Here is a 24,552-nt window from a genome sequence, read left to right as displayed (position 1 = left end):
GCAGGCTCTCATCACAGGCCCTCAACAGAGCACCTACAGGCTGAGAAAGAGTCCTTCAAAGCCCATCCAGTCTGACAGACTCCCTGCACAGAGACGCCAGGCTGGGCACTCTGACAGCCCGATGGGCTTCTCAGACATTGAGAGCCACCCTCGTGACGACAACTTTGGTTGCTTCTGGGCTTGGCAGACACGGAGGATGGAAGCCCTGGTCACCAGCTCGAGAAAGCGAGGGTGCAGCGCCAAGCTGCGAGCAAGGGCCAGCTGTGCTCAGTCCTGTCTCCCTTCACTGGGCCCTCTTTCAGGGTCCAAGATGGTGGAAAGCAGTATCTCCCTACCCGACCCCTTCTCTGTGCCCGACCTACATGCTCAGCCAATCACCAGTTGGCATCCTGGTCTGGGGCAATCCCCGAGGTAGAGTTCTAGTTTCAGGCAGGGACTCTGACCACAAATTACAGCCACTTCCCTTACAGCTGCCCCCCTTAGGGCTCCTCACTGCTAATGCCAGCCAAAGAGAACGCCTCTAGGCCTACTAAAGATGGGAGAGACAGCAAAGTGAGGCGGGCCTCCGTTCTGTCTATACCTTGGCTCTGTCACCAGGACCCATCACGCAACTGGTCTTCGAGCCATCCGAGGTGGCCCTAGGGCTACTGAAGGCTCCTTGTGGCTTTAGACCAGAAGGCAACTCTACTAGGAAGCCCTGAATGGCAAAGTACCGAGAAAAAGACCCACACGAGAGACCTCCCTTCCTCTCCAACAGTACTATGGGATTGGGTCGTTTTCATGACACACATCATGTACCCAAGATTCCTGAGTCCAGCGGGGCTTTAGTTGGCCGTGAAGCAGCTGCCAAACTCCTCCCAAAAGGAAACCCAACTCGGGGGCCTTCAGAAACCCCACAAAAGGTGCTTCAACAGCTCAAAGATCCAAACTTTATTAATATGAAATTAATTGTGTTTTTTTTTTAAAGTAAAACAAACTCAAGTTTAGAAGCAGCAGCTCCCCTCTTTCCCCCAGCCCCTTTTAGTCCCATTAACACCTGCTCTGGGGTCCCTCGGAGGGGTCCCTTGGCAATCAGCCGCTAAAACACGGTGATGTCCGTAACCTGAGAGCGCCCCACCAAGGGAGCAAGAAGGAGCCCTCAGTGAGGGGCTGGGGTCTTGCTAGAGACCCACAGAAAGAAGTCGCAACGGGCAACGGGATTGCCACTGTGGCCTATGGGCCGAGAACAGACATAGAACTGCCGGCCAAAGTTGGGCCCGGCTTTCCTCACTGTCCGCAGCACACAGGGTTCCCCGTGTCCCTTGCATAGGGGAGGACGAGGGGGGCCTCTCAGAACTGACTTCCAAAACGCTGCCTGGCCCTCGCCTGGCTCAGGGGCTGGGGCTACCGCTCCCCCGGGGTCCCGGCCGGTCAGCTCGGACTCTGGCTCCTGGGCTCCAGTGATGAGGGCTTTTTCTGGGGGACGGCCTGCCTGGAAGAACCTCAGGAGGCTCAGCTGGCCCTGACCTGGGTCCCCACAGGTTCTCTTGGCCCGGTTCTTAGATGCCCCGACACCGTTCTTTTCCTCTCGGTGTTGGGCTGAAGCGGGCCCTGGAAGGTTGGGGTCCACTTTGACCAGGAACCGGGAAAGTTTCTGCTGTCGCCCAGCAAACTCTGGCAGGTACTGGGTACAGAGTGGGGGACATCGGGGTGCTGGGATGAGCTCGGCCCTCAGGGTGGCCCCCACGGGGCAGTGGTCTGAGCCTTCCACCTCAGGCATGAGGAAGGAGTCCTCAAACTCCCCCAGCACCAGGGCTCTGTCGCCGAGGATATAGTCGAGTCGGGTGCCATAGTTAGTGAGGCGTGCCCCTGTAGCGGTTGACCAGCAGGTGAAGGCACCGACTTTGGTCGGGTGGAAGTGACGGAAACTGTCAACGAACAGCCCACTCTCCCCGTCGGGCTGCCACAGGAACTGGGTGAGCCACTGGCGCCCGGGGTTCTCTTCAAAGCACGCCTGGGGTAGGCAATCGAGAGCCAGAGAACATCAGAGGCAGCGAGACCCTGAGCAAGTACCAAGAACAATCCCTCTGTGTGGCCTCGGAACTTGTAATCAGTGAATGGCAGAGCCGGATAGGACTCAAGAGGCCGGCGAGTCTAGGTCGCTTTTTACAAAGAAGGAAAATGAGGCACACAGAAGGGAGACTCCCCTAAAGTCCCCGTAGGCTCCATTCAAGGTGGGCCTTTAACCTCTCGGGCTCAAGTTGTGACGCCCCCCACTGCCTGTGACTTTCCTCCCTTTCGGCTCCAGTTTCCTCCTTTGTAAAGTGAGAACAACCCCACTCACACTCCATTTCTCAGAAGCACCAGACATACAGCACAGCCATTGCTAGCGACCCCACCTGGAAAGCAATCCCTCGGCCTTCTTTTCAGTTTCTTGGGGAAGCCTCCCAAAGCCCCACTGTGGCCTGGGCTGCGACCCCGAGGACACGTTCACTAGTTATCGGCTTTGAATCCCTGTTCCCTCAGCGCCAACAGAAGAGCACTGCATACAGTAGGCTCCTTGAACACAAGAACGTGTGAGTGAAATTCCAGGCCTAGAGCAAGGGATAGAGACTGTGGAGAGCCAATCAGAAGAGCCCACAGTGGAGTAATCCACCTCAGGAGGTAGTGAGTTCCCTGGCCCCGGCATTCTCCCTCACATTGTGGACAAGATGCTCGTTCAAGTATGGGTTAGCCTCAGTGGCTTCTGGGAGGCCTTTCTGTCTCTGGAACTTGAAGAACACAAGGCCCTCCTCAATCTGGTCCCTGCTCACATCTCTAGTTTCCTCTCCCATGATTCCTATCCAGAAAGAGCCTCCATCTCAGCCCATCTTCCCTGGCTGCTGAAAGATACCCTTGCTCAGGCCATCATAAAAGCCAAGAATGCCCGGCTCTCTATCTTCTGAGTACCCGACCTCCAGCCCCCCCATGCAGAGACTGATTCTTAAGCTGGGTGCCTCACAACACAAAGAAGGCCTCCAGGGTCTGTGAGGGAACACCAATACAAACAACAGATTTTCTCTCTAAAATCCTGCATCAAAAACTACTGATTTGGGGCAGCAAGGTGGCTCAGTGGATAGAGCACCAGCGCTGAAGTCAGGAGGACCTGAGTTCAAATATGATCTCAGACCTAGAAAAAATAACAACAGAATTCATATGGAACAACAAAAGGTTGAGAATTTCAAGGGATGTAATGAAAAAAAAATTAAGTGAAGGTGGCCTAGCTGCACCTGATCTAGAACTATATCATAAAGCAGCAGTCCCCAAAACCATTTGGTATTGGCTAAGAAATAGACTAGTTGATCAGTGGAATAGGTTAGGTTAACAAGACAAAATAGTGAATAAAAATAGCAATCTAATCTTTGACAAACCCAAAGATCCCAACTTTTGGGATAAGAATTCATTATTTGACAAAAACTGCTGGGAAAACTGGAAATTAGTATGGCAGAAACTAGGCATGGACCCACACTTAACACCACATGCCAAGATAAGGTCAAAATGGGTCCACGATTTAGGCATAAAGAACAAGATCATAATTAAGTTAGAAGAACATGGGATGGTTTACCTCTCAGACTTGTGGAGGAGGAAGGAGTTTGTGACCAAAGGAGAAGTAGAGATCATTATTGATCACAAAATAGACAATTTTTATTACATCAAATTAAAAAGTTTCTGCACAAACAAATATGATCTCAGACACTTTTCCTGGCTGTGTGACTCTGAGCAAGTCACTTAACCCCCATTGCCTCAGCAAAAAGAAAAAAAAAAAAAACTACTGAGCCTACTTTTTTTTTTTTTTTACATGAAATTAGACCAAATTTCATAAGAACACCGTGTGTCGGAGCTGGAAGGCGTCTTACAAATTTACAACCCCTCATTTTACAGAAAGGGAAACTGAGCCTCAGAAAGGTGATGATACCTGCAATCAAAGAACTGGAAGGAGCTTTCAAGTCCACAGAAATCAACTGACAGCTCCCATTATCAGTAGGGCTCACTAAAGGCCTGATGGCTCAGGGGCCAGAGGAACAGGCTTCAGATCCTGGCTACACCTCTTCCCAGCATGAATTGACTTGAACTCTGGTCACATCCTGACCTCTGAGTCTAGATGGACCTAACTTTTAAGGTCCACCCCCCCCTCCCAGCTCAAATTCTATGATCAGCACAGTAGAGAGTAAGAAAGGACATTGAGAGAGTGTCTGCAGGCACGGATTAAGACAGAGACAGTAAGCTTAGCAGAGAGGCAATCCTCACCAGATCTGCAGGGTCACAGTGGTCTAGAGGCCGGTGAGAGGTGTTCACGTCGCCCAGGATGATCACATGGCTGGGAAAGAAGAAGAGGCCCGTGGCCCGTGAGCCGCGGGCTGACTTTGTGGGGCAGGGGAAAGGGGCCTGGCCTGGGAACTGGGAAGTGCAGGGCATAGGCTTGGCTCTGCCCATTATGAGTTGTGTGGCTGTGGGCAAACTCCTCCACTCCCTCCTCCTCCTTCTGGGGTACAAAGACAAAGGCTCTTCCCCCTACCTCCCCCCCAAAGGAGTCTAAGTCTCTGAGGAGCATTTGATGATCCCAAGGCCTTTCCCCTCTCCAGCCCTTCTTCCCCACCTTGCCCTCCCTCCCCACTGTCCCCAGTGGGAGGAAAGGTTTACAGCTCTGGTCAAAGCAAGTGGCTCGGTCTTCTTGGGCCTTCCTCCATGCTCACACGGGCTACCTGGACCTCCTATGCCTTCCCCTCTGTAAAGCCCAACTTCAGTGCCCTCCCTACTTGAAAACCATCGTCTCCCTCAGCTCTCGCCTCTCTGATGCATTCACTGTCTAAGCTGCCTGTCGGAGGCTCACTCCCCTATCTGACTTGGAAGTCCATGAGAGCCTACTTATCCTCTAGGGACTCTCCCCAGTGGGGAGCACGGTAGAAATGAATGGGGGGGACAAACTTGGGCCACATCCTTTTTCTTGCTTGGGGAGGGGGTAACTCAATGGAGGTGGGGGGCAGCTTGGCCAAGGTTCCTCAGAAAATCAGTGTTTTGCTTTGGAAGGAACCTCAGAGACCCATCTTTTATAAACAAGGAAACTGAGGTCCAGAGAACAAAAAACTTTGCCCCAGGTTACCAGGGAACTAAGGAAAAGCCACTCTAGAGCCCAGGGCCTTTATTCTAGAACTCTCTGCACCATCTTCCCCCCCATTTCTGGCTGCTGGGTTGTTTCTTACCTGCCTGCCCGCAGGAGGGCTTCAGCTCGGAGCTGCAGGAGTCGGTAGAAACGCAGCTTGTAGGTCAATCGTTCTGGCTTGTCGGGGTCCGCATGGGGGCAGTAGACATTGATTATCGTCAAGGTCTTCTCATGCCCATCCGAAGTGCTGCCAAGGAATAACAAGGGTACTATCAATTATCAAAGACAGCTTGTACTATCAACAACACTAAGAAGGTCAGCACTGGAAACTGATAAAGTACTTTGCACACTGCCCTAGCGAAGTGTTTTTCCCCCACAGTTAGTGAAAACTGGTTCCCTGACCACCTCAGATCCATCCTGGCCCTCCCTTTTAAACTTTCAAAGGAGATCAGGAGCCTGTGGAAGGTCCATTTTCTCTGCCAGTGCTCAGCCCATTTCCTAACCTTTTCTCATACAAGCTACCATTCAAAGTCTGGCTCCTTAAGAGGAACAGCCAGACCACCATCTATTAGTAATTGGGTAGTTCAAAAGAAAGATTGGGGTAGAGCTGAATATGAAGTGATTCTAAAAAAGCAAAACCATGTAGGAAAAGGGAAAAAGAGTCACTTTGTTATATGAATGAGGTGTCAGAGCAAGAACTGATACAGAGGAATTAGATGGAGGACAAAAGGCTCATGGTTCTGAAATCCTACTCTCACTGGGAATGTGTTGCAGGGATCTCTCTCTCTCTTTCTCTCTCTCTCTCTATGTATATATGTATATAAAAATAAGATATCTAGATACAGATAGATACCTAGAAGGGTATAAAAGTCCTCAAAATTTATAAAGAAATAAGAAAGGGAAAGAATAAGACAAGAGGGGGGTACATAAAGAGTGTAGATCAAGAGGAATCAGATAAAGAGGAAGGGAAAAGTAGGGGGAGAGGAGAAGGGAGGGATCATTGGTAGGGGATAGGTTAAATAATAACGCAAGGTAGCAAGGGTAGAAGTAAAGCAGAAAAATCAGCAGGGACAGGAAATAAGAGATACACATAAACATAATAATAATGATCAAGAGTAGAATTTATTAGGAAAATAAAGCAGGGGTGGGAATCATTTAATTCAGGCAAAGTTAAAGTTAAAATAGATTTAATCAAGAGAAAAACAGGGAAATTCTACTACATGGCAGTTATATTAATCAATATTGTTATAGACTATTTAAAATAACTACACAGGACAAGGTCAGAATATCGTTGGGGTGTCGGAAATGATGAGTTGGGGGATTTGGAAAAATGTAAGACTACTACAGCCTTACAAAGATGTATGTGAATGTATATGTGGATATATGTGGATGATTATAGATATCTGTGTATGTGTGTGTATGGATACATATGTATGTATGTATAAGTACATCCATGCTTAATTGTAGCCTTCTTAGAAGGGAAAGGGACCTGTATGGGCCAAAATGTTTGTGGCAGCTCTTTTTATTGTAGCTAGAAGCTGGAAGATGAATGGATGTCCATCCATTGGAGAATGGTTGGGTAAATTGTGGTATATGAAGGTTATGGAATATTATTGCTCGGTAAGAAATGACCAGCAGGAGGAATACAGAGAGGCTTGGAGAGACTTACATCAACTGATGCTGAGTGAAACGAGCAGAACTAGAAGATCACTATACACTTCAACAATGATATTGTATGAGGATGTATTCTGATGGAAGTGGATATCTTCAACATAGAGAAGAGCTAATCCAATTCCAATTGATCAATGATGGACAGAATCAGCTACATCCAGAAAAGGAACACAGGGAAATGAGTATAAACTGTGAGCACTGTTTTGTTTTATTTTTCTTCCCAGATTATTTTTAGCTTCCGAATATAATCCTTCCTTTGCAACAACAACAACAACAAAATTCGGTTCTGCACATATATATTGTACCTAGGATATATTATAAGATATTTAATATGTATGGGAATGCCTGCCATCTAGGGGAGGGGATGGAGGGAAGGAGGGGAAAAATTTGGAACAGAAAGGAGTACAAGGGATAATGTTGTAAAAAAAAAATACCTATGAATATGTACTGTCAAAGAAAATGTTATAATTATAAAAATTAATAAAAATTTTTTTTAAAAAATTGTAGCCTTCTTGGGAAGGAAAAGGGAAAAAAATAATAAAAAATGCACAGCAGAGAACAAAAACAATCTACAAGCAAGCCAAGAAAAGATGGCTAGCTCTGAATAAAATGTGCAATATTTATTATATAGGTTTTCTTGAAATGGAAATTTATTGTTTTATATTTTGAATCCTCTATTCTGTTCTGCTGTGCACATGGCAATTTTTTTTCTTTTTTGTATTTAAGTTTTAAATAAATAAAATAAAATATGGTACAGCTAAAAAAAAGAAAGAAAGAAAGAAAATAATACCTGAAAAACAGAATAGGTCAAATGGTGAAAAAGACAAAAATCCAGTAAAGAGAAAATCTCCTTAAAAAGTAGAAATGGACAAGTAGAAACTAATGATTCCATGAGATATTAAAAAAACAATAAAAACAAAATCAAGAGAATAAAAAAAAAAAAGGGAAATCTGTCATTGGAAAAACAACTGACCTGGGGAATAGATCAAGGAGAGAGAATTTAAGAATGATCAGATTACCTGGGAGAGATAAGAAACAGCTAGAGAGAGAGAGACAGAGAGAGCACTTAAATATTATATTTAGAGAAATTATCAAGGTAAACGGCCCTGAAACCAGAGGGTGAAATAGAAATACAAAGAGTCTACCAATCACCTCCTGAACAATTACCCCAAATGAAAACGCCTAGAAATACTCCAGAGCTCTCAAGTCAAGGAGAAAAGATTGCAAGCAGCCAAAAAGAAATAATGCCAAAATCATGGAACCACAGTTAGGCTAACAGAAGATTTAGTATCTTCTACATTAAAGGAGCAGGATAATAGGAATATGATACTCCAGAGGATAAAGGAGCTAGGTTTATAGCTACAAATCACCTACCCTTCCTTCTGGGGAAACAGGAATATTTAATGAAACAGAGGACTTTTGAGCATTCCCGATGAAAATATCAGAGCTGAACAGAAAATCTGACTTTCAAATACAGACACAAGAGAAGCATAAAAAGGTAATCAGAAAAGAGAAATCATAAGGGATTGAATAAGATTAAACTGTTTATGTTCCTACAGGGAAATATGATACTTGTAAACTTTTAAGAACTTTCTCATTATTAGAGCAGTTAGGAGGAGTATACATAGAGGGCATGGGTGGGAGTTGACTATAATGGTATGAAATTTTAAAAAATAAAGTTAAATGATGAGAAAAAAGGATACACTGAGAGAAAAAGAAAGGGAGAGGAAGAACAGGCTACATTATCTCACATAAAAGGGGCACAAAAAAGCTCATACAGAGGAGTGAAACATAGGAGAGTACTAACTCTCACTGTAATTGGCTCAAAGAGGGAATCATGTACATGCTCAGTTGTGTTTAGAAATCTATCTTCTCCTACAGGGTAGGAGGCAGAGAAAGGGATAAGAGAAGGGGAAGGGGGGAGCTGACAGAATGAAGGAGGCAATGGGCAGAAGCAAAACACTTGAGGAGGACGGAATGAAAGGAAAGAGTAAGATAAACGCAGAGGGGAGGAACAGGATGGAGAGAAACAGTCATCGTAACAGTGAAGAAAGGTTTACAGGAAGTTTCTCTGATAAAGGTCTCATTTCTCAAATATATGGAGAACTTTGTCAAGTTTATAAAAAAATACAAGTCAGCCCCCAGTTGATAAATGGGTAAGAAGCAAGAACAAGAAGAAATCAAGGATATGTAAAGCCATGTGGAAAAATATCCTAAGTTACTTATGATTAGGGAACAGCAACTTAAAACAACTCTGAGCTATCACCTCACACACTAAAGACTGGCTAATAGGGCAGAAAGAGAAAATGAGAAATGTTGGAGGGGAGGTTGGGAAAATTGGGACAGAGAGGTACTGTTGGTGGAGTTGTGAACTGATCAAACCATTCTGGAGAACCATCTTGAACTCTGCCCAAAGGGCTATCAAACTGTGTATTTTCTCTGACCCAATCAAGGTCTGTGTTCCAATGAATTCAATCAAAAGAAAAAGGACCTATGTGTACAAAAATATTTATAGCAGCTCTTTTAGTAGCGGCAACCAACTGGAAACTGGGGAGAAGCTCCCTTTGGTTAACAGGACTTCCAAGCATTTCTTATGAGAAGATCAGAGCACCACAGAAACTTTGAAGTAAAAATAAAGGTGCCAAATTGAACAAAAAGGTAATTATATCAATATGAGGGACTAAACAGAGATAACATGTATTTATTTTTGTTTTTGTTTTTCCTGAGGCAACTGGGATTAAGTGACTTGCCCAGGGGCACTCATCCAGGAAGTGTTAAGTGTCTGAGACCAAATTTGAACTCAGGTCCTCCTGACTTCAGGGCTAGTGCTCTAACCACTGCGCCACCTAGCTGCTCTGATAACATGCATTTTAATATGAGGAGATAATATATGTATCTTCTGAGGTGAGGAAGGCATTGGGCAGCTGGATGATGTAGTGCACAGAGTGCTGGGTCTGGAGTCAGGAAGATCTGACTTCAAATGCTTCCTAGCTGTGTGACTCTGGGCAAGTCTCTTCACATCTGCCTGCCTCCATTTCCTCACCTAGAAAATGCTTGCCAAGTCACTTTACTTCTGCCTGCCTCGGTTTCCTCATCTGTAAAATGCTGGTCATAAGAACATCCACCTTCCCAGGGTTGTTGTAAGGATCAAATGAGAACCCGTTTGTGAACTCAAACATTAAAGTGCTATTCTTATGAAAATTCTTTTTTTTTTTATTTTCTTATGAAAATTCTTAATAAAAATAACTGTCTTATTGTTGATGATGATCTTAAAAGCAGAAAGAAAAGGGAGGAGAAAAGGAATATATGGGGGAGCTGGAGAAAGTCTGATCTGAGAGCTAATAGGAAAGTTTAGTGAGGTCGGGAAACTCATGTTAGCAGCTGAGAGCGGAGAAAGATCTGAGGCAGGGAGACCAAAGCTATTTGGTACTGTCCAATGAGATCTTCTAAAAGCCTGAAGGAGCACGCGCATGGGAAGGAGGGGACAGATGGGATTTCATAAATGATGATCAGATAGGACAGTGCTTGAAGTCAGCAAGTCCAGCCTCTCATCCTCAAAAAAGAAACTCCAATTCAGAGGGCTCATTTGACTTGCCCACCGGTACGAAGGGCAGCAGTGGCAGAGATGGGATGTGTACCCATGGCTCCTGCCTCTCCATGGTACCACGCTGCCTTTCCTAATCTACTGGTCTAGAAAGTCTGCATCCCACCCACGAGAAGTGAATTTAGGGCTTCTCAGAAGCAAGTAGCACTCAGGGCAGTGAGGGGCAAACAGGACCAGAAACACTATAGGGTGTCCCCAAAGTGCTGCACTGAGATCTTTGGGACACCCTATATAAGCTTAGAGGAAGTGAAAGACACAATATCCCAATAAACTCTGAAGGGATGTGACCTGAATGATAAAGGATCCAACCACAAAAAAAAAAAAATTAGAAGAGAAAGAGATCAGGGAGCATTTCCACAGTACAATGTCTAGGGACTGAATTCTTAACTGAATGAGGAAGGGACGGAAGTGATTATGAAAGATAAACAATGAATTTCAACTAAATGAAATTGAAAGGTGGTCATCTGAACCAAATGAACACAACTGGAATAAGAAGAGAAGCGTTTGGGTGGGGACAATCTTTGTATCAAATATCTCCGAGGGCGTCCCGATACCCAGGATCCCGAGACAACGGGTAACTGTGTCTGTGTGAGCCGTCCCTCCAGAGACACGTGGACAAAGCAGGTGGAGTTCTCGAAACAACTGCCAACTACTAACGGCTATAAGGAAGAATGCTCCGAATCATTAATAAGAAAACTGTGAATCACAACAACTCAAAGCTTTCTCCTCACTCCCTGCAAGCTGGCCAAAAAGCCCCAGAAGTATAATGAGTGCCAGAGGGCTTGCACCAATGCAGGCAGCTTAATAAAGACAGTGTTTCCTGGAGCTTCTTTCCCTCTTCTGTCTCTCAGCTCTCTCCCTCTGTCCCTTTTCTTCATCTCTTTGCTCTTCCCTCTCCCCATCTCTCTCCCCCTCTCAGTCTCTCTGACTCAACACTCAGAGCAAGTGTTTGCAAAAACAAAATAATGGCATGATTTCACATGTATGACTGATAGCATATTTCCTGCCTTCTCCATAGGTGGGGGAAAGGCGGGAGGGAGAGAATTAAGAACTCAATTTTTTAAAATTAAAGCTAAAAATCTCTCCCTCTCTCTCTGTCCCTTTTCTTCATCTCTTTGCTCTTCCCTCTCCTCCTATTTCTCTGTCCCTCTCTTTCTGTCTCTTTCTTTCTCATTGAATACTCAGAACAAGTGTTTGCAAAAATAAAATAATGGTATGATTTCACATGTATGGCTGATATCATATTTCCTGCCTTCTTTATAGGTGGGGGAGAGGCGGGAGGGAGAAAATAAATAACTCAATTTTTTTAAACTAAAACTAAAAATCTCTCCCTCTCTCTCTGTCCCTTTTCTTCATCTCTTTGCTCTTCCCTCTCCTCCTATTTCTCTGTCCCTCTCTTTCTGTCTCTCTGTCTCTTTCTTTCTCATTGAATACTCAGAGCAAGTGTTTTCAAAAATAAAATAATGGCATGATTTCACATGTATGACTGATATTATATTTCTTGCCTTCTCCATAGGTGAGGGAGAGAATTAAGAACTCAATTTTTTAAAATTAAAGCTAAAAATCTCTCCCTCTCTCTCTGTCCCTTTTCTTCATCTCTTTGCTCTTCCCTCTCCTCCTATTTCTCTGTCCCTCTCTTTCTGTCTCTTTCTTTCTCATTGAATACTCAGAACAAGTGTTTGCAAAAATAAAATAATGGTATGATTTCACATGTATGGCTGATATCATATTTCCTGCCTTCTTTATAGGTGGGGGAGAGGCGGGAGGGAGAAAATAAATAACTCAATTTTTTTAAACTAAAACTAAAAATCTCTTCCTCTCCCTCTGTCCCTTTTCTTTATCTCTTTGCTCTTCCCTCTCCCTCTCTCTCTCTCTCTCTCTCTCTCTCTCTCTCTCTCTCTCTCTCTCTCTCTCTGACTCAACACTCAGAGCAAGTGTTTGCAAAAACAAAATAATGGCATGATTTCATATGTATGGCTGATATCATATTGCCTGCCTTCTCCATAGGTGGGGGAGAGGCAGGAGGGAGAGAACTAAGAACTCAATTTTTTTAAACTAAAGCTAAAATCTTTTCATCTCCCTCCGTCCCTTTTCTTCATCTCTCTGCTCTTCCTCCTCCCCACCTCTCTGTCAACACTCAGAGCAACTGTTTGCAAAAACAAAAAACTGGCATGATTTCACATTTATGATTGATATATTTCTTGCCTTTTCAATGGGTGGGTGGAAGAGAATTAAGAACTTAATTTTTTAAAAAACTAAAGCTAAAATTCTCTTTCTTTTCCTCCATTCCTTTTTTTTTCATCTCTGTGCTCTTTGCTCTCCCCATCTCGTCTCCTTCCTCTCCTCCTCCTCCTCTTCCTCCTCCTCCTCCTCCTTCTTCTTCTTCTTCTCCTCTCTCTCTCTCTCTCTCTCTCTCTCTCTCTCTCTCTCTCTCTCTCTCTCTCTCTCTCTCAACACTCAGAGCAATTGTTTGCAAAAACAAAAAACTGGCATGATTTCACATTTATGATTGATATATTTCTTGCCTTCTCAATGGGTGAGGGAGAGGTGGGAAAGAATTAAGAACTCAATTTTTTTTTTAAACTAAAGCTAAAATTCTCTTCCTTTCCCTCCATTCCTCTTCTTCATGTCTGTGCTCTTGGCTCTCCACATCTCCCTCTGAACACTCAGAGCAATTGTTTGCAAAAATAAAAAACTGGCATGATTTCACATTTATGATTGATATATTTCCTGCCTTCTCAATGGGTAGGGAAGAAGTGGGAGGGAGAGAAGAACTCAAAAAAATTTTTTTTAAACTAAAGCTAAAAATAAATAAATAACAAATTTGGAGGGAAATTGCCGTGATGAAGGAACAAAAGACATCAATAATTTATTTTTAAAAAAGTTCATTTGACTTGCCATGATTTATAAAGAAATGTGCATTTAAAAAGTTAATGTGCATGGATAACCAGAAAAATAAAACCATTGAAATTTCTCATTTGAATAAAAGAAAATATTTAAAAAATTCTAGTCCATGAGTGCACAGACGTGGAGGACAGGATGTGATCAGAGAGATGTATGCCAGGGAAAGAACAGGCTCCCCTAGTGGGCCAAAATGCTTCCCTGGCTTCTCGGCTGGGGAAGCCCTCCTGTGCACAAAGGAGAGATCACGGACAAAAATAACAAAATTGAGGATGTAGCTTTTTATTCACTGGGGCCTGTTATCAAATGTTGCAATTCCCTTTCTGCCCCGTCCATAGCCCCTTGAATCCGGAAGGGAGGAGATAGCTTGTAGCGATTCCAATGCCAGCAAGGGAGGTCTAAGGAAAAGTGGCTTTGGCTGCAGGTCAGGCAAGTGCCAACATTTACCGTATCTGGTGCTGAGTGAGGACTGCCCGGCCTTCGCTGTCCAGAGCCCGCAGCTCATCTTCAGTGAACTCCTCCGTGTTCCCGTAGGCGCCCACGGCACCCTCGTGATTGGTTAGGAGGTTGGTCAGGCCTTCCTCAGCTGCCCCTGGAGTGGCGTTATTTTTACAGAAGGTGGCCACACCTGGTGGAATGGGGGACACAAAGAGAGGATGAGAGAATGAACGCTAAAAGCCAAACGGACCCCGGACTCACCGAGCTTAGAAAGTCAACAGCTCCTGGCTCATTAATTTGGTTTTTTAGAGGGGGGAGGAGGACCAACTTACAGAAAAAGGACTCATCCACGAACAGGAGAGTTCATGAAGAGGGCACAAGAGGCAGGCAATGGATGGATTAACATTCAGTACTGTACTAAAGTGGGGGAGAAAGGCCAAAATAGTCCCTGCCCTCCTGTGTGGAGTGATCAGCTATGAATGACTTGGCCATTCTCAGCAATACAATGATCCAAGACTTCTGAAGGACTTATGATGCAAAATGCCGTCCAGACCCAGAGAAAGGACTGATTGCATCTGCATACAAATGGAAGCATTCTTTTTTGAAAACTAATTTTTTTGGGGGGGAAAATCTATGTTTTCTTGTGAAACATAAGTTTTATAGAAATGTTTTACACACCATCACAAGTGTTATCTCAGTGAGGGGGTGGCGTGGAAAGGAAGGGAAGAATCTGGAACTCAGAGTTTAAAAAAAATGTAAAAAATTGTTTGCCATGTAAGTGGGGAAAAACGAAATGTTCAAAAGATAGTCCCTGCCCTCGAGAAGCTTATTTCAGTGAAGGAGACAGGGATGTAAATAATTAATAACATGCAAAATACATAGAGTGGAGACAGAAGGTATTTTTGGAGAGGAAAATTAGAGAGACAGTTGGATGTAGCAGTAGATAGAGTGCTTGGATTGGAGTCAGGTAGATGTGAGTTCAAATCCTGCCCCCATCCATTTAGTAGCTGTGTGACCTTGAGCAGGTCACTCTCATCCCTCAAAAGGGGAAAATAAAAGCATATCCCTCCCAGAGGATTTGTGAGAACCAAAGTAGATAATATGTGTAAAGCCCTTAATACAGTGTCTGGCATACAGTAGGTGCTTCCTAAATGCGTGACCCTTTGCCTAGCACCTAGGAACATCAGGAATGGCTTCCTGGAAAAAGGAGCAGTCTTGAGGGAACTGAGTCAAAGAGGAAGTGAGGTGATGAGGAAAAATTAGATAGCACCTTCCATACCCACAATGCCTCACTTGTGGGAGGAAGGGAGGAAATAGTTTTTTCTTGGGACCAAGTTCAGTCATTATAATTTCTCAGATTTCATTGTTTTGTCATTCCTTCCATTTACACAGCCGTGGAGTCCAACTTCTTTATTTTACAGAAAGGGAAGTTCTGGACTAGAGAGAGGAAGGGAAAAAGATTTGCCCAATGCCTCACAAGAGCAAATTCGGGTACACAACCGGGGTTCAAATTCCCATCCTCTGCCTTCCAATCAATCCTTTCTTTCCATTACCCTCAGCCTGCCCTTCCTAGCATTACAGATCCCTCCATTCTAGGGGTCCTGGAGTGATTTTTGGTTATAAACCTTGGCCTCCCCTCCCCGGCATTATTGATACTGTCATTCTAGGCCTAGGCCAAAGGTTGACCCGGAGACTCCAAGGAGTCCCTGAGGTCAAAGCCATTTTCCTAATAATATGGAAATGTTCCAGTTTCTAATATAGCAACTCTTCACAGATCCAATACCCGTGAAGAGACGCTCTTTAGGGGGGTCCAAAAAGTTTGAGAACCCTAATTTTGTTAACAGGATTATAGGTTGAAGAAATGAAAAGGCCTCTAGCAGCCATCTAATCCAAGTCCTTCATGTAAAACAGGGGAAAGTGAGGTTCAGAGAAGGGCAGAAACTTTCCTAAAATGGCAAAGTTAGTAGGTGGTAGTGGGGCTGGGAGGCAAAGCCAGGTGGGCTAGGTGGTGAAGTAGACAGAGGGATGGATTTCAACTAAGAAGACCTGAGTTCAAACCCAGCCTTAACTGGAGTGACACCAAACAAGCTAGTGAACTGCTCTGTGCCTCAGTTTCCCTCTCTGTGAAGTGGGGATACTAATTTGTCGAGAGGAGCAAACGAGATTATATTTATAAGGGGCTGTTATTATCTAAGCATACCGAGTGAGCTGTTTCAAGGAGGAAGCTGGCTTATATGCAATTCACTGTCCTACTGCTCATCTAAGCAGAGATTCAAAGGGGGGGAATGTCAAAGGAAGCTTGGAGATGAGCTAATCCTACCCCTTTTATTTCAGAGAAGGAAACTGAGGCCCAGGAAAGGATCTTAGTGTGGTAAACTCTAAGGAGCTTTAAAAGGTATTTTCATTCAACTTTCTAAGGCTATAGACAGGGCCCCAGAAAGGGGACTGGATTCAGGACCCAAATTAGCAATAGTGGCAAGGGGCCTTACACAATTTCAGTCCCAAGTTTCTCATTTTTCGGAGGAAAAAGATCAACCTGAGAAGAAGTGACTTCCTCAGAGTCCAGTATCATTTGGATCAGAAAAAAATCCACCACGGATTCTTGGGTATTCCCTCAAGTGATATGTAATTTTCCCCCAATGTGTAAACTCTTCTAAAAAAAAAAAAAAAAAAGCAAACCAGGAGTGCTCTAATAATAGTGGCGGTAATTATGAACACGGCACCTGTTTCTTGCTCAAAAACTCTGGCTAGGCGGTACCTAGTGCGAGACTTATTAAAGCCACGGGAAACCTGGGCTCCCCAAAGTTCAGTATAGGTGGGCGGCCCTTCCCAAGCCTCCCAGATCCCCCCACACACCTGAGTAGCCACTGCGACCTCGACTGAAGCTAAAGTAGGAGCTGTAGCCCTCCACGATGGCCAGGGGCTCTTCCAGCAGGTCCCCTGGGGGACAGAGAAGGAATAGCCATGGGGGCAGGCTCTGAGCCACAACCCTGCCCCCTGCAGGCTGGCCAGAGGAACTGCCTGGCCCCCTGAGCAAACCCAGACAGTCCTGACTTGGGGGCATCCTATGGTAGAGGGTCAGCTGGGGGGCAGCTGGGGGAGAGAGGGAAGGAGTTCTGTGGAGGGGGAGACATCCTGTGTCTTGGGTCAGCAACTTGGCTGGGGGAGGGGGGTCAGTGTGGTGCTTTGGGGAGGAAGTGACCTTTAGGGCCTAAAGGCTGGCAGAGGGTATCTGTTGGAGGTGGTTCAGAGAACAGTAGGAGGATCCTGTGTGGGGCAGGGCAGATGTGGGCGAGGGGAGTGTCTCTAGGTGGGGAAGCACGCCTCCTAGCGGGCAGGTAGCGCTGGGGTGGTAAGGTGGAAGGGACGAATGGCCTTTGGGGCAGGGAGAGGGTTAGAAGGGGAATCCAGTCCTGGGAGGGCGTATTCAGCCCCTGAGACGTCCTGGGAGGGCCTCCTGGGGAAAGGCCAGGCATGTGGGGGACTCAGGGTGGGAGGGGCGGGGTGTGGGGTGGGGCACGCCTCAGTTCTCACGAGTGACTCGGGTCTCCTGTAGGCAGGTCACATCGGCCCCCAGGGAATCGAGCAGGCGTCTCAGGGCCTCGGGCGCTCGCCGGATCCCATTTATGTTCCAGCTCACCAGCCGCATGTCGCCCCGCGCTTTCTCCGTCAGCGAAGCGCGGGTGCAGGATGGGGCGGGGCGCGGCGGGGTCCGGCGCTTGGACAAGAGAGGCCGGCCGCTTGCCAGGCGCAGGCGTAAGCGCAGGCGCACTCGGGCAGGCCCGTTGACGCCAGGGAGGGGCGTGGCGAAGGCGTGGCGAGGGAGGGACGGCGGCAGTCTTGGTTTACCTTTTCTCCCGGACCTCCGAGCTGGCATCTGGAACCTCGGAGCCCATTGACTCGAACGTCTTCCTTCTATAGAAAGGAAAACTGGGACGTCAGAACGCAGCAGGTATTTACCGCTCGTAGGAGTTGCCAGTATGATGGCTCCTCCGAGTTTGCAAAGTACTTAATATGCATGTTCTCATTTGAGCCTCGCAGCAACCCTGTGTGATTCGGGGCCAATCCGTTCCCTAGCATCTGCTCTCACCCCCTCTGCCCCCACAATGTGGGCATCTCCTGGCTCTCGATGTCAGAATTTACCCAGCATCCTACTTGATGCCGTGATGTCCAATGAATGAAGCCTAGATTTCAAAGGTTTGTGGGATGGTGCCCCTGGAAGGTATCCCGGGCATGTAATCCAGCCCCGGATTCTACAGGTGGGGAAAGTGAGACCCGGAGAGAGGCAGGGACGTGCCTAAGGAGCATCCCCGTGCCCCCAGGCCGTCCCCTCCTCAGCCGTCTCATTGAATCCTGTCTGGCCAGATTCGGCTTCTCAACCGAACTACGCGAAGCCTTTTCTGAACACGGGGGCCCATCTCCTAGGTGGCACCGCGCAGGGGATTGGAGTCGGGAGTCTCTAAGACCCGAGCTTAAATCCAACCTTCGACCGCTGATGCTGGGCCAATCCAGGGGCTCGCTCTCTGCCTCGGTTTCTTCAACTGTAAAACGGACTAATCAGAAGCATCCACCACCCAGGGTTGCTGTCAAGATGAAATATGCGTAAGAGCACTTTGCAAACCTCGAAAGTTAGCTGTTTTATGATGTTGATGATGATTAGTTCCTTCCTTTATCAGAGTATCTGCTGTTTACTGTGTATCTAGTGCTATGTGTTGTCTCTCTTCTTAAGCAGGGCTGTGATATTTTAATCAGTAGCCCAAGGATATAGCAAAGTGCCTGGCACATAAATAAAAACATTTTGCTGATTGTCTGCAGATAAGTTGAGCTGATGATTTTTTAAAAAAAATTTTTCAAGATTGTATTGTTTATCCAATTACAGGTACAGGGTTTTCAGCATTTATTCTCTTAATATTTTCAGTTAAAATTTTTTTTCCTCCCTCCCTTTTTTTCCCCTTTTATTTTCCCCTCCCTAAGACAGGAAACAGTCTGATATAGGTTATATATGTATGATGGTAGTCATGTTGTGAAAGAAGAATCAGGCCAAAAGGGGAAAAATCCAAAAAAAAAAAAAAAAAAAAAAAAAAAAAAAAAAAAGCTAACAAACAGAAAGGGTGAAAATGGTCTGCTTTGATCCATACTCTCTGGATGGGGATGGCCTTTTCCATCTCAGGTCTGTTGGAATTGGTTTGGTATTGCTGAAAAGAGCTAAGTCTATGGTATTTCATTGTCATACAATTTTGCTGTTAACTGTGTACCATGTTCTCCTGTTTCTGCTCCCTGCTCAGCATCAGTCCTTGTGTTTCTAGGCCTTTCTAAAATCAGCTTGTTCATAATTTTGGATAGAACAATAATATTCCATTAAATTCAATATGTGGAAGCTTATTCAGCCATCCCCCAAGTGAGGGGCATCCACTCACTTTCCAATTCCTTACCACTGCACAAAAGGCTGCTGCAAACATTTCTGCACCTGTGGCTGCAGCCCCAGTAGTGAGACTGCTGCAGCAAAGGGGATGCACAGTTTGCTAGCTCTTTGGGCCTAGTTGCCAATTGCTCTCCAGGATGGCTGGATCAGTTCACAAGTAGCCCTTGATTTGATTTGTGCTTTTGATAGGAAAGGCTAACCCATTCCCAAGTTCTGTAATTTACAAACAAACGAGCAGCATCTATGGCTTTTTCTGCATTGTTTAAATGCTTTTTGTGTTCTTTTGGATTTCTTGTCAGTAGGGGTGGCTGGGTAGCCCTGCAGGGGACCAAGCTTTGGGTCATCTTCATATTTAAGTCCAGCTTTGGACTCTTACTAGCTGTGTGACCCTGGGCAAGTCATTCCACCCAGTTTGCCTGGTTTCCTCATCTGTAAAATGTTCTGGAGAAGGGAATAGGAAACCATTCCAGTATCTCTGCCCATTATTTTATTTCATGCAAAATTTTAATTATAATATAATGACAGGATATTCAAAAACTCTGAAAGACAAAACAAAGTCAATGACCACAGTTATTTGCTGTGTTGACTTTGTAGGGAAATTTCATATTCTTTATCTCTATCCCTACTGAGAAAAGCATAATGTTGCAGTTTTTTTTTTTTTAGTACTTGTTGGGAGAGGAATTATAATAAAAATGGTCAGTATGAAATCATTTATTTATGGTTAACAAAATCAAACATATAAAATACCTCCATTTTTTTTTTTGGTATAATAATATTAGGATTGATTACATTTATTTTCAAATTGCAACCACTATTATAAAAGGAGAAATCCTATTGTCTTATTTTCTAAGATACAGATAATAGAGAGCGCAATTTTTTTTTTTTTCTCCAGGAAATTTATGTCAACCATTATAAGGGAAATCTCTTCCGACATGTTAATTTTTCAAAGTCTGAAGGGCACATACTTTCCAAATAAACGATAGTTTCTTCATTTCTATCATCTGGCTATTTCCTCAAGTCCCAGAAGTCATTAAATATCAACTGAGCTATAATAGAATATTTGATGTTTTACTCTTGTCCAACTCATGCCTTCCTGATGTCAGGCTCAGGGTTCTATGCACTAGTGCGCCACCTGGCTGACTTGCAATAGAATATAGAAATGCAAACTTCCCATATAGCAAAGAAAAAGGAGGTGCAATTAGGCCAGTGGGAGGACATCCAAAATGTTCCCATTCCCATGATTCATAATAACCCTTTCAATATGATGGGGATTAGACACCGAGACACAAGGCTACATACGGTGCACTAGCCCATCCTAAGTAAGGCCTACCAACTCCTGGATACAGAAGCCTCCAGACTGATACCAAGGCAAATCCAATAGACTGGCGATGGAAAAGGCCATCCACATCTAGAGAGAGAATTATGGAGAACTATGGTAACCAAAGTATAATATTTTCACCTTTTGTTGTTGTTATTGTTGTTGTTGTTGTTGATGCTTGTTTCCCCCCTTTCCCCCCCTTTTTTTTCTTTTTTTCTTTTTTTTTTTTTTTCCTTTTTGCTGAGGCAATTGGAGTTAAGTGACCAGAGTCACGCACCTAGAAATGTTAAGTGTTTGAAACCAGATTTGAACTCTCGTCCTCCTGACTTCAGGGCTGGTGCTCTATTCACTGCACCACCTGGCTGCCTTTTTCCCCTTTTGATCTGATCTCACTTGCACTGCATGCTGAATACAGAACTGTGTTTAGAAGAATTGTACGTTTAACCTATATCGGATTGCTTGCTGTCTTGGGGAGGGGAATGAGCGAGGAGAAGGAAAAAAAAAAACTTTGTAACAAGGTTTTGCCAAGATGAATGTTGAAAACTATCTTTGCATGTATTTGGAAAAATCAAATACTATTAAAATCTCAGAAATTCAAAAGGAGCACCCAGAGGCTCTTTAATTTTGTAACATTCTACAAATGATTTACACCATTTCCTTGGACAGAAAATTGTTGATATAAGGACAGAAATTGGTAATACCAAATGTAATGTTACCTGCCGTTCCTTGAATGATCCTAGCAATGTCAGAACATCAGTAGGATTCTCAGCAAGACAATGTTGTTGAGGTTGAGCTAAATCTGGCCTTAAGTCCCAATCTGAGATCTTGCATTATGGGGGAAGCTGGCTCAAGCTGGATCTAGGCCTCTGATGTCCTTGCCCCCCTCCACCGGGATTCATGTGATAAAAGGGCAAAACAGCCAGAATGAAGTGGTTGTCCTTGCTCGGACTGCTGAGGGGGGCTGGGATCTCATGACCAGGCCTTGTTGCCTCATGTTATCCCCCCTCCCACCTCCTCCTAAAACTAGAAAAACTTTTGCATGGGTTTTCTTTGGTTGGGAAATCCACTGGACATCCCCTAGGGTGGCAGGTTTGCTACTCTGTTATCTAAATTAAAGACACTTTATTCCTCACCTCAGGGCTTTGATTTATTTCAGGACTTAACAGCTTAGATATAAAGAATATTCTCATTCTCTCTGTTCACAAGATCTTAGGGTTCACATCTATTCACTGGTTCTTGTTTTCATAGTCATCTCGAGTCCATAATTAATCAGGTGATAAACAGTTGCCAGCTCTTTATAAGTTATCAGTAATGAACAAAGAACTAGTGTCTTTCCAGGTTTCCTTTAACCATTTCTTAATGTGCAACAATACTTGTTCTATTGTCTTCCATCCCTGGGCTTCTTCTGGGAAATTAATGAAACCTTGGGAATGATTATATTGTAATCTATTTCCCCCCTTCTTTTCTACTTATGATTTGTGTATAAAATCTCTATCTTTCCTCAACAGGAAGAGGTCTCCTGCCCAGGAGAACTTACACTTTGCAAACTATTCCTCACTCTGAAAGTGATTAATTAAACCGCTACTTGATCTCTAAAACCTGTCTGTAGGCCTGCTTTGTGCAGCTCCAGCTGGTCCCAGTTTAGAGACCAAGTAAATACGGTATGTATCGGTGGCAGCAGTTTTAAGGGGTGGACATAGAAGTGAAGCCTTGAACTCTAGTAGGTGAGGGAAGGGATGAGGTGCCGCTGGACCTTTTCCCTCCCGAGTTTCAACACTTCGCATCTGGCAAGTTCAGCATTCCAATTCTCTGCTCTACCTACCATCAGGCTCGGCCTTTGATCAAGCCCGCCTTTCCCTGTGAGGAACATCCCAGGTACCTTTTTATTGATCCAGATTACTTGGGGAAGGCCTGTTTTGTTTTGGATAGGCTATCGCATGTGTCTTTTCTCTTTGATAAATGCATGTCCTGCTATGGACTATGAGTTCTCCTTTCTTTTATAAATGCGAGTCCAACTGGCTAAGAAGGGGAGTAATAGGTCAGTGGAATAGGTTAGGTTCACAAGACATAGCAGTTAATGACTCTGGTAAACTAGTGTTGGACAAACCCAAAGGCTCTAGCTTCTGGAATGAGAATTTGACAGAAATCGCTGGGAAAATTTGGAAAATAGTATGGCAAAAACTAGGCATTCATCAACATTTCACAGGCTATACTGAGGTTGAAATGGGTTCATGATTTAGACATAAAGGGTGATGCTATAAGCAGATTAATAGAGCAAGTGATAGTCTGCCTGTCAGATCTATGGAGAAGGCAGGAATTGATGGCTAAAGAAGAGCTAAAGAGCATGATGAAATGTAAAATGGTTACTTGATTATAATAAATTAAAAAAAAAGTTTTGCCCAAATAAAACCAATGCAACCAAAATTAGAAAAGAAGACAGAAATTGGGAAACAGTTTTTACAGCCCATGTTTCTGATAAAGATTTAATTTCTAAAATATATAGAGAACTGAATCAAATTTGTAATAATACAAGTCATTCCCCAGTTGATAGATGGTCAAAGGATATGAATAATTTTCAGATGAAGAAATTAAAGCTATTTCTAGTCATATGAAAAAAAATGCTCTGATTCATTATTGAGTTGAGAAATGCAAATTAAAACAACTCTGATGTAATCGCTTTACCCTTCTCAGATTGGCTAAGGTGGCAGGAAAAAATAATGACGAATGTTGGAGGGAATGTGGGAAAGCTGGGACATGAAAGCGTCGTCGGTGGAAACTATCTTTATGTGTATTTGGAAAAATACAATACTGTTGAGAGAAAAAATAAATGCATGTGGAGCTGAGGACTTTGGGTTTTATTTTCTGCAGGAGGTAAATTTTGTTTGTGTAAGAATTACTCACGTGGTTGATAACAGTTTAATTGTGCCCTTGGTTAGAGTTTTGAAATATTTACTCTTGTAATTTAAGTGGATTGCGAGCACAGTAGGGAGGATTATTTGTATCTATGTATTTGTATGTCCTATCCCTTTCCAGGGTACTTGTGTTGGTGTCTTATGTGATCTTGTTAGTTAGATGGTGTGATTATCTTTGAATCTGAATTACCTCGAAGAGCTGACAGAGATGTGGTAAGGTAAAAGGAAGGTCAAGGCAGTTCCCATTGACTCTTCCCCAGAATGAACATGCGCCTTTCAAACGCATGAGACATAGAGTTCTGCTTGTTCCCCCATATCTCCAGGATTGGGTAGATTTGACTAATGGTGATCTCAAAGTCTGCTGGCTCATTGGGGGCAGCTTTGAGAGGATTAAATTAGAGCATCTAAGACAAAAACTGATGAATAAGGAACCTCAGCCTCTTGAATGGGACAGCTATAATAAATTATATTCAGAGGCAAAGGAAAGACAATATAGGTCTAAGTTAGAATCAATGAAAGGAAAGATTAAATTATTTTAAAATCTCCTTACTCCAAACTACCTAAACTATATCCATTCACCAGATCCCCAGCTTCTATGTTCCCTTTCAAGATGTAAGCCCAAATTTTCCCAGGAAGACCTTGATGTCAGGACCTCCGGTTGGAAGGTCTGGCAGCATGGAGAACTGCAGACTATTGCCAAAGAGTATCCCCAGCCCCACTGAGGATCCCATAGGCTTTGCTGAGCAGTTTCAACTCACCCTGTCTTCATACAGACTTGGACAGGAAAGGGGAGATGACAAATTGGTGTCAAAAAGGTGGTTTAGAAGATCTAGAGTGGATCTTAAGATAGATCGGTTCCTTTCCTACTTTGTTTATAATCTTCACCCACCCATCCCTAAAATAAATTAAGCTGCTTTTGATTGGCAACACTTCTGATACTGGGTTTCTCCTTGAGACCGCAGCATGAATGGCAGCTACCCTGGCAGAGGAGGATAAAAACAAGAAAAAGGAACTTAGGGAAGCCCCAAAGAAATGATTCCTTGCAACTCCTTGGTAGCGGCAGCAAGCCATGTCTTATAGCCCCACCCCATACCATCCAAATCCATAGGCCAGGAGTTTGATTTACTCAGCCACTGAGGAAAGGATGTAAAAGGGGAGCTGGAGGAG

The 24,552-nt window shown here is 44.3% G+C and overlaps 2 protein-coding genes across 8 annotated transcripts in view; one reads left to right on the top strand and one right to left on the bottom strand.

The window, feature by feature from the left end:
- Nucleotides 1–915: 915 nt before the first annotated feature.
- On the bottom strand, nt 916–17,610 carry APEX2 (apurinic/apyrimidinic endodeoxyribonuclease 2). Of its 2 annotated transcripts, XM_074277781.1 has the most exons (6): nt 17,268–17,610; nt 16,590–16,673; nt 13,743–13,923; nt 5,220–5,366; nt 4,267–4,336; nt 916–1,993 (listed from the first exon to the last, which is right to left on the bottom strand). In XM_074277781.1, the coding sequence occupies exons 1-6, from the start codon at nt 17,608–17,610 to the stop codon at nt 1,139–1,141; spliced, it is 1,680 nt and encodes a 559-aa protein (XP_074133882.1). In that variant the 3' UTR covers nt 916–1,138. The 2 variants fall into 2 exon arrangements, with proteins under 2 accessions (XP_074133882.1, XP_074133883.1); XM_074277782.1 differs by lacking the exon at nt 16,590–16,673.
- The window catches only part of LOC141548711 (speedy protein E4A-like), a 35,835-nt gene continuing 28,835 nt past the window's right edge, over nt 17,553–24,552 (top strand). For 2 of the 6 annotated variants that reach the window (XM_074277789.1, XM_074277788.1), the window contains exons 1-2: nt 17,553–17,685; nt 18,159–18,335. In XM_074277789.1, the coding sequence (XP_074133890.1) occupies nt 18,229–18,335 (107 nt within the window). In that variant the 5' untranslated portion in view covers nt 17,553–17,685; nt 18,159–18,228. Of the gene's footprint in view, nt 17,686–18,158; nt 18,336–21,981; nt 22,135–24,552 lie in introns of those variants that run through there. The other 4 variants (XM_074277793.1, XM_074277791.1, XM_074277792.1 and 1 more) reach the window with 3 other exon arrangements.

This window comes from Sminthopsis crassicaudata, chromosome X (assembly GCF_048593235.1).
Source record: "Sminthopsis crassicaudata isolate SCR6 chromosome X, ASM4859323v1, whole genome shotgun sequence".
Lineage (NCBI taxonomy): Eukaryota > Metazoa > Chordata > Mammalia > Dasyuromorphia > Dasyuridae > Sminthopsis > Sminthopsis crassicaudata.
Note: the sequence above shows the minus strand (reverse complement) of the source record. Positions and strands in the feature narration are given on the sequence as shown.